General features: G+C 40.9%; 1 protein-coding gene across 1 annotated transcript; it reads left to right on the forward strand.

Moving 5' to 3' along the window:
* The first annotated feature begins 5,569 nt into the window (after window positions 1-5,569).
* On the forward strand, window positions 5,570-7,479 carry LOC109760868 (ervatamin-B). Its single transcript, XM_020319670.4, has 2 exons — window positions 5,570-5,918; window positions 6,791-7,479. Exons 1-2 carry the CDS (start codon window positions 5,708-5,710, stop codon window positions 7,357-7,359), a joined length of 780 nt encoding a protein of 259 aa, XP_020175259.1. The 5' UTR covers window positions 5,570-5,707; the 3' UTR covers window positions 7,360-7,479.
* The last annotated feature ends 2,864 nt before the right edge of the window (window positions 7,480-10,343 follow it).

Consider the following 10,343-nt stretch of genomic DNA (forward strand, 5'->3'; position numbering starts at 1 on the left):
GATGAAAACCTACCATAAAGAGGGGCGAGCAAGCGAAGCAATTTCCACTCGAAAGAGGGACTCTAGGAGAGAAGACGATGCTTGGTACATGTGTGCTTGCTCATACCAGGTAGTGTCACCTCCCCTGGGTCGACTACTTCACCCGGTGGCTTCGGATTGCAAATTAGATGTACAGAGTCCCCTAGCTTTTGGAGGGGGGTCGATAGAAGGGCCCTGCCATGCTGTCAAATCGATCAAGGACACTCCGACATCGACCTTCGTCATCACCATCTCCGATTCATTTCTGCGAAATACTAAACCCTAAGTGGAATTCGACATGTATTACTTTGATCTTTCATCTGTGTTTGTCATGTTTACCCTTGTGAGATGTTTGTCATCTCTATGTCCGAGTAGTACCCCTAGTGCATAGTCAGCGAACCAAGGATTAGGTGAAGTATACTTAGCAACATTAAAATTTGCATAATCAGTGAACCAAGGATTAGTATGAGAGGAAACTTTCACGGCAGCTAATTCCTCATCCAAAAAACTATTGTTAATGGGAATAGGATCAATACGTATGTTTTCCATCATATATAAATTATCAACCCCTCGATTATTAGCTCATTTTCTATCCACAATATGCATATCAAATTCTTGTAAAAATAAAACCCATCTAATAAGCCTAGGATTAGTATCTTTCTTTTCCATAAGATACTTAATAGCAGCATGATCAATACGAATAGTATCTTTAGAATAAACAACAAAAAATTAGAATTTATTACGTTCAAAGACAAGAACTAAAAATTCATTTTCAGCAGTAGCATAGTTTCTTTGAGTTGTGTCTAAAGTTTGCTAGCATAATAGATAACATTCAGTTCCTTATGAACCCTTTGCCCAAGAACACCAACAACACAATCACTAGCACCACATATAATTTCAAAAGGCAAATTCCATTTAGGTGGTTCAACTATAGGAGCAGCGACTGAAGCTTTCATAAGAATTTCCAAAGGCTTCCTTGCAATAATCATCAAAAAGAAAGGGACATGTTCTTTCAAAATATTAGTAATTAGTATAGAAATTTTTGAGAAATCTTTAATAAACCTCCTTTAAAACGAGCATGATCAAGAGAACGTTGTGTACCTTTAATATCTGAAGGACAAGAAATCTTCTCAATAGCTTCAACTTTTCCTCTGTCAACTTCAATACCTTTTTCAAAGATTCTATGCCCAAGGACAATACCTTCATTTACCCTAAAGTGACACTTTTCCCAATTTAAGACAAGGTGAGTTCCCTCATGTCTCTACAAAACCATATTAAGATTGTGCAAGCAATCACAAGAAGTTCCATAGACGAAAAATAGTCTGTGAATACTTCCATGATCTTCTTACAAAAATCAACAAAGATAGCAACCATACTTTTTTGAAAAAGTAGCAGGCGCATTACACAGACGAAAATGCATACGTTGTTGGGGAACGTAGTAATTTCAAAAAGTTTCCTACACACACGCAAGATCATGGTGATGCATAGCAACGAGAGGGGAGAGTGTGTCCACGTACCCTCGTAGACCGAAAGCGGAAGCGTTAGAACAACGCGGTTGATGTAGTCGTACGTCTTCACCATCCGACCGATCCAAGTACCGAACGTACAGCACCTCCGAGTTCAGCACACGTTCAGCTCGATGACGTCCCACGAACTCCGATCCAGCAGAGCTTCGAGGGAGAGTTTCGTCAGCACGACGGCATGATGACGGTGATGATGATGCTACCGACGCAGGGCTTCGCCTAAGCACCGCTACAATATGACCGAGGTGGATTATGGTGGAGGGGGCACCGCACACGGCTAAGAACGATGTCAACTTGTGTGTTTTCGGGTGCCCCCTACCCCCGTATATAAAGGAGCAAGGGGGGAGGCCGGCTGGCCCCTGTACGGCGCGCCAGGAGGAGGAGTCCTCCTCCTAGTAGGAGTAGGACTCGCCTTTCCTACTCCTACTAGGAGGAGGAAAGGAAGGAGGAGAGGGAGAAGGAAGGAGAGGGAGGAAAAGAAGGAAAGGGGGGCCGACCCCCTAGTCCAATTCGGTTTGGGCTGGGGGGGGGGGGGGGCCCTGCCTCCTCTCTTCCACCACTTGGCCCATGAGGCCCATTACTTCTTCCTCGTATTCCCGTAACTCCCCGGTACCCCGAAAAAAACCCGAATCACGCGGAACCTTTCCGATGTCCGAATATAGTCGTCCAATATATCGATCTTTACGTCTCGACCATTTTGAGACTCCTCGTCATGTCCCCGATCTCATCCGGGACTTCGAACTACCTTCGGTACATCAAATCACATAAACTCATAATACCGATCGTCACAGAACTTTAAGCGTGCGGACCCTACGGGTTCGAGAACTATGTAGACATGACCGAGACACGTCTCCGGTCAATAACCAATAGCGGAACCTGGATGCTCATATTGGCTCCCACATATTCTACGAAGATCTTTATCGGTCAAACCGCATAACAGCATACGTTGTTCCCTTTGTCATCGGTATGTTACTTGCCCGAGATTCGATCGTCGGTATCTCAATACCTAGCTCAATCTCGTTACCGGCAAGTCTCTTTACTCGTTCTGTAATGCATCATCCCGCAACTAACTCATTAGTTGCATTGCTTGCAAGGCTTATAGTGATGTGAATTACCGAGAGGGCCCAGAGATACCTCTCCGATAATCGGAGTGACAAATCCTAATCTCGATCTATGCCAACTCAACAAGTACCATCGGAGACACCTGTAGAGCGCCTTTATAATCACCCAATTACGTTGTGACATTTGGTAGCACACAAAGTGTTCCTCCGGTATTCGGGAGTTGCATAATCTAGTCAGAGGAACATGTATAAGTCATGAAGAAAGCAATAGCAACATACTAAACGATCAAGTGCTAAGCTAACGGAATGGGTCAAGTCAATCACATCATTCTCTAATGATGTGATCTCGTTAATCAAATGACAACTCATGTCTATGGCTAGGAAACTTAACCATCTTTGATTCAACGAGCTAGTCAAGTAGAGGCATACTAGTGACACTCTGTTTGTCTATGTATTCACACATGTATCAAGTTTCCGGTTAATACAATTCTAGCACGAATAATAAACATTTATCATGAAATAAGGAAATAAATAATAACTTTATTATTGCCTCTAGGGCATATTTCCTTCATATGTCTATAACAAAAAGTTTAGAAATGACAGGTAAAAGTTGTTTTCTATTCATCTTCAGGATAAACAACTATTTGAGAGAAACCACAATAACCATCAAGATAACAAAAAAGTGTTTGCCTAGATAGTCTTTCTAACTTGGACCAATAAAGGCAAGAGATAATGATCTATCCTAATAGCTTTATTTAATTTCCTGAAATCAATGCAAATTCTATAACCAACAAGAATTCTTTGTGGTCTAAGTTCATTTTCATCATTAGGAACAACAGTAATTTCTCTTTTCTTACCAACACAATGAACATGACTAACCCATCTACTATCATATATAGGGTAGATTATACCTGCTTCTAAGAGTTTGAGAATTTCTTTCCTTACGACTTCCTTCATCTTAGGATTCAAGCAGCGTTGGTGATCTATAACAGGCTTGGCATCGGGTTCCATATGAATCTGGTGCATACAGAGAGTAGGATAATGCCTTTAATATCATCCAATGTAAGCAATTGCCCCTCGATGTTTCTTTAGAACAACGAGTACATTTTCTTCCTCATGCACCGAAAGGTTAGCATTGATAATAATAATAGGATATATTTTATTTTCATATAAATAGGCATATTTCTATTTATCAGGTAAAGATTTAAGTTCAGACAAAGGATGAGCTTTTGGAGGTTCAAGCTCTCCTAAAATTTCAATAGGAAGATATTATGTTTCACCATTATAATATTATATTAAGGAGTGTCTATGTAATCACAATATAAATTTTCAACCCTGTAATATGAATATCTATGAAAGTAAAATTTTATTGTCAAACGTTTTCAGAGCAATAAATTCCATGCTTGCATTTTGCAATGGCTACTTTACTTGTTAGTACAATACATACATAGATAGATAGATAGATAGATATAATTTATTTCTATAACATTTTCAGATCAATGAATAAGATGATCTCACATTTGCAAGGGCCACTTTATAGTATAGACAGACAGATAGATAGATAAAAATCAATGTTTACAGAACAATAGATACGATGCTCTCGCATTTGCGAGGACCACTTTATACTAGTTAGTATAATAGATAGATCGATACATACATAAATATATAGATAGATAGATAGATAGATTGATTGATTGATTGATTGATTGATTGATTGATTGATACATACATAAATATATAGATAGATAGAGGGATAAATAGATAGATAGATAGATAGATAGATGGGTAGATAGATAGATAGATAGATAGATAGATTGATTGATTGATAGATACATACATAAATATATAGATAGATAGAGGGATAAATAGATAGATAGATAGATAGATAGATAGATAGATAGATAGATAGATAGATAGATAGATAGATAGATAGATAGAGGGAAGTTGATAGATACATACATAAATATATAGATAGATAGAGGGATAGATAGATAGATAGATAGATAGATAGATAGAGGGAAGTGCATGGATGAATCCGGGTACATATGAACCCACTTAAAAAAACACTTTTCTAAATGCTAAAGAAACTGAAAAAGGTTGCATGGGTACGTCTCCATGTTCTCTGTGCGTGCATAAAGTTTCACGGAAAAATAAAAAAATTTGTGGCCAATGCAAAAAACAAAACAAAAATTGTGTTTGTGGAATGCTATTTAGGAGCATTGAAATTTCTCTTTTTTTGCGGAGACAAAAGAAAAAGATATTTTTCACAAAACTTTGTGCTGCGCACACACATTTGCGAACACGTATATGTGAATTTTTCTTTTAATCTTTTTGGCATTTTCGAACGTGCTTAAAATGCTTTTTTTCGAAAACTGGGTGCAGATGCCCATGCGTTCAGGACGTGCCCACTCGATAGATGGATGGATGGATAGATAGCGAGGGTGTTATTGTAATTTTGATCCTAATCGGATGTAGGGTTTTCCTTGTGCAGCAAAGCATGTAAGGGCATCTCCAAAGGAGACCCTCAAAGCTCGGGTATATGTCCAGATTGTGGTGTCCGGACCGTGTCAATTTTTGTTATCCAATGAAGATCCTTATCGGTTCGCGAAGTGGTTCGGACGTCCGTTTTCCAGTAAATGTGAGACAAACTTAGATCGGAGTCGTGACATGCAATTGACCAACAAAAAGCCCCTACGTGGTACTCCTCTTTTTCTCTCCTTCACATGCATGATCCCCTTCTCCTCTCTCTCTCCTTTCAACCGGACACCACAACACAATATCCCACTACATGCATGATCCACCTCTACTCTCTCTCCTCCCAACCAGATTAATTTGTGAATATCTTTGGATGGCTCCCTCCATATGATGTCGCATCATGTCCGCGGAACACGCCCGGACATAAAAACAGACATTTGGCATGTTCATTTGCAGGTCAACTTTGGAGATGCCCTAACCTCCCCTGACATCTTTATACATATGCATCCGTTGGGCCTAATCAGCCACGCACAAAGGCTAAGAACAAATTAAACGTCACACAAAACGATCTGAGGTATACATATCAGAGAGACTAGTGGAGAGCAAGGAAAAAACTTGCACTAAGAGCTCATGATGGCTCTGGCCAAGACGATCGCGCTGCTGGTGTGCCTCCTAGGCATAGCGGGAGGCACATCGGGGGCAAATTGCATCCCGCGGCCGAGGTCGGCGACCTTCACGCCGCGCTCAGCCGCTAGTATCTTTACTGCTCGCACACCGCCGCCGATGGTCGATTGGCGTGCGCATGGTGCTGTCACGCCGGTCATGGACCAAGGAGTTCTCGGTAAGGAAATGGAGCTCGTTGCTTGCTTATTACTCTCTCCGTCCTAAATTATTTGTCTTAGATACGGATGTATCTCACACGAAAAGGTGTCTAGATAAGCAATTTGGGACTATGATGATACTCCCTCCTTTTCGGTTTATAGGGCTTATCTCAAAATTGTAGATTTCTCATTTTATAAATCTCAATTTGATGGTTCTCTACCACATGTTCAGATTTCAAGGTGCATTAAATCATTGCATGCAAGTATTAAGAGAAAATTAACCAATGCATTGGTAAACATAATTTTTTGAGGAAAATGAGTGCATTAATTGAGTGTTTTTGCAAACTACGAAAATTATTCCACCACTCACCATCTACCTTGGTTGATGAGATTTTTGAATTGAGCCCTATAAACCGAAAAGAATGTACTACTAGTCTATGAGACTAGCCACAATGGGTAGTAACATAGACTAGTAACATGCCCATGTTACTAGTCTATGTTACTACCTCTATAGTGGGGAGTAACATATGTGTGATAACATGGAGCACTTCATTTATTAGACTATAGGCACATCTTGCATTGATATGTGTGATGTTACTCATATTAGTAGTAACTAGCTATGTTACCACTTTCATCTCTTTCTTCATTTATTGCATGTCATATCATCTATTTAACTTAGATATATGTGATGTTACTACCTATGTTACTCTCATTATGAGTAGTTGAACTACTACTAGGCTCGCACTACATGGATGGAACTTAAGACAGATAATTTGGGACGAATGTGATACTAGTCTATGAAGTACTACTAGGCTCTTAGAACATGAATGGAACCTTACTTTGTCCTTCCGGCCCTTCCTTACCAAGTAATATGTCTGATCTACATGCACAGGTTCCTGCTGGGCTATCTCGACGGCGGGCGCCATCGAGGGGCTGCACAAGATCCGCTCCGGAAGACTTGTCCGCCTATCGAGCCAGCAGATATACGACTGCTCCAACAAAAGCATGATCGAGTCGCACCTCCGGGCGTACGACTGGGTCCTCCGCAACGGAGGCGTCGCCTCCGAGGAGACGTACCCGTACGTGGACCGAGTCCAAGACTGCAAGCGGGAGAAGCTGCATATGATCTCTGCGTCCATCACAAGCTTCGTCTGGACCATACGAACCGAGCAAGAGCTCTTGCTCGCCGTCTCTCAGCAGCCGGTGACCGTCAAGATGTCGGTCGAACCAGCAAGCTTCCTCAACTACACAGGAGGCATCTTCTCGGGACCGTGCGGGCATGCTGGCCACTCCATGTTGGCAGTGGGTTATGGCGCCCTCCCCGACGGCAGAAAATACTGGATCTTAAAAAGTTCTTATGGCGTCCATTGGGGTGATCACGGATACTTCTACGTGCAACGTGGACCTGGACACGATGCAGGCCTCTGCGGCATTGCGAATTACGCCGCACATCCGGTCTAGACTCTAGACCTCTACTCCATCCGTCTTAATAATGAAGGCTTACAAACTTTGGTCAAGTTTGTAAGAAAAACTATCAAGAATTACAATACTAAAGAGATACAATATAAACTTTTTATTCTAGTTGTTGGTAATATTTAATGTCTACAAGATGATAAAAAATTATACCATCGGATTTGAGATAAAAATTTATAGGCCTTCTTTTTAAAAGCGGAGGGAGTATCAGCTAGCTAGGATCTAACTATATGAGGGTAGTCCGAGTGCTTCACCTTGGACTATATCTTTGTCGTCATAACACCTAGATGCGGCACGTTATTTAATGAGGAAAGAGAGAGTGATGATATCTTCATCTACATATAGCTCTTAATTAGCTCCAAAATCAAGACAACTCATACTTTTCCTCTCACATAACACATTAAATGAGACTAGCCACAATGGAGAGTAACATACACTAGTAACATACATATTTTTCTAGACTATGTTACAACCTTCATAGTAGGTAGTAACATAAGTGTGGTAACATGCAAAGCTTCATTTATTAGGTTGACTCATATTGTATTGGGACATGTGATGTTACAGTAACTAGCTAAATTACTGAAACTACCCCTCTCCTCATTAAATCATTGCCACATAAGCAAATTTGCTGAGTTGGACTTGATGTTACTGCTGAAGTTACTTCCACTGTGGCTAGTCTAAGAGATCTTTTACATACAACAATAAGATACAATCCACATGCTCTTGCTCCAATAGTTTTTTTCCTCTTGCATACAAGTGTTGTGATTTACGAGATTACCTTGTGGAATTTTGTCCAAGGTGAAAGACTTATTATCAACCATTTCTTGAAGTCTATGTAGCTTTTCAAATAGTTTCTACCAAATATCGCAACACTAGCTATTTTTATGGGGCATGTTGAACTAGCTATGGATGCTCATGAAATTTTGTTCTTAAGGTCCATACATTTAATATATCATGTATGTACAGTGAACTATGTCAGTTAAATTTACTTTTTCAAAATTAATTCAAATACCATCAGGAACAACTCTTCATTTTCCATTATGGATATGTAAATAATTGTGGCTTGTTAATATTGTGGTGCACTAATATCTCGCGTGCAAAACACGTACAACTCACTAGTATGTTTAGTGCATATGATATGAGTGTGGCATTGTAGTGGACCAGCGCGCCGGTCACTTTATCTATACGGCGAGGACATGTGTGGAGATTCGCGTGGCTTTAATGTCAGCGAGGCAGTTTGTTTTTCAGCAATATTAATAGACTGACACGTGGGAATCATGTTTGGCTTTCTTATGTACTCCTTCCATCCCGAAATACTTGTCGGATAGATGGATAAAATTAGATGCATCTATAACTAAAATACGTATAGATTCATCCATTTCTCCGACTAATTATTACTAAAAGAATATGCGGGTATTTTTTTGCAAAAACGTTCTCAGGCACACCTCATCAGCTATCATCCACTGACATGTGGGCCAAGGCCACGTGGACAGGACGTACACCCGAATACGTGCGGAGACACCATATTTGCACCATAGGACAAGTTATAGCACCAATTTCACGTATTTTATAACTTTGGGCACCAAAGTAACCGTGCTCGACAACATAAGGCACCTCCGGTGTATTTAAACAATGTGAGAGCTATCTGGTTGGATTCTGAACTATAAAAAAAAGTTCTGTTGGTGACAACAAAAGCAAATAGTTGAATTTTAGCTACTGGTGCAATGATAGTTCAAACGACTTGCATTTCATATATTTTTAATAATATAGCACCAGTTACAGTTCTGTGAAGAAGAGACTCATTGTAAAAAGAGTTTATGTTCAGTCTTTTTCCTTTAATCATGCGATAGAGTCAATACCTAGAGCATGGCGTTTTGGTGCCTGTGCTCAAATGCACCTGGCATCTAGCCCGTTGCATCTTCTATTGCGACTCGGAAAACGAGCTGTCAGATAACAAGTCTAGTGTGTGGGAAATTCCTGTATCATATGTATACATGCGCGAACAGTTACATACACGGTGGGCCTTTCGCGTAGCGCCGGAGTGCGATTCAAGTTTGGGATAGAAGACGTTGTCCATTGGTGGACTCTGTTCCATGGCTCGGAAGCGTCTGGATCCAATCTTGTCCGTGGCCCAGTCCGTCCGCACATAACATCTAGTATTTCCAAAGCACATCATGATTTTTTTTTAGAAGAAAGCATGTCATGATTTGTAACAACGATCGGCAAGCAGGTCACCACGCGCACACAGGCACGGTCACATGGCTCTTTGATGATCAGTACGCTGATCCAAAGTACTTTCTCAACAGAAAAAAAATGGACAAGGGGAACTACACTAGTAAAAAAACGACCTTATGTGCAGCTCATTAGTCCCGGTTTGTAAATGAACCGGCACTAATGTGACCATTAGTGCCGGTTCCAATGGCTAGGCGGGCGGTGCTCATTGGTCCCGGTTCGTGACGAAACTCTAGTCCCGGTTCGTGCCACGAACCGGGACTAAAGTGGTGGTGGCAGACTAGTGTCAGACTGCGGCCCCACGAACACCTTTAGTCCCGATTCGTGGCACGAACCGGGACTATAGATACACCTTTAGTCCCGGTTTGTATAACCAACCGGGACTAAAGATGCCTCTATATAAACCCTTCGTCCAGCCCGAGCTCTCTGTTCTTCCCCTTTCCTCTCATCTCTGTTTTCTTCCTCTCCTCTCAAGCTCATCCTCCATTTTTTGACAAAATTTGTCAATATTTGAAGGCACCCCATCCATCCAAGTGATCACAAAGGTTAGCAACTTTGTCCTTTCATCTCTCATTGCTAGATTAGCTCTTGCAATGCTTTATAAGTATAGTGATTTGTGGGTTTAGTTTGGGAGGAATTATATGTGGTAGTTTATTTGATTTATATGTAATTTGAGCTCAAAATAACTCTTAGTTTGCATATGTAGGTGTGGTTTACTTAGTGCCTTCCCGTCTCCATCC

This window comes from Aegilops tauschii, chromosome 7 (genome assembly GCF_002575655.3).
Source record: "Aegilops tauschii subsp. strangulata cultivar AL8/78 chromosome 7, Aet v6.0, whole genome shotgun sequence".
Lineage (NCBI taxonomy): Eukaryota > Viridiplantae > Streptophyta > Magnoliopsida > Poales > Poaceae > Aegilops > Aegilops tauschii.

Coding starts and splice junctions, on each gene's coding strand:
- LOC109760868 (XM_020319670.4), top strand. CDS start 5,708: ATGATGGCTCTGGCCAAGACGATCGCGCTGCTGGTGTGCCTCCTAGGC. Junction 5,919..6,790: donor CATGGACCAAGGAGTTCTCG/GTAAGGAAATGG, acceptor CTACATGCACAG/GTTCCTGCTGGGCTATCTCG.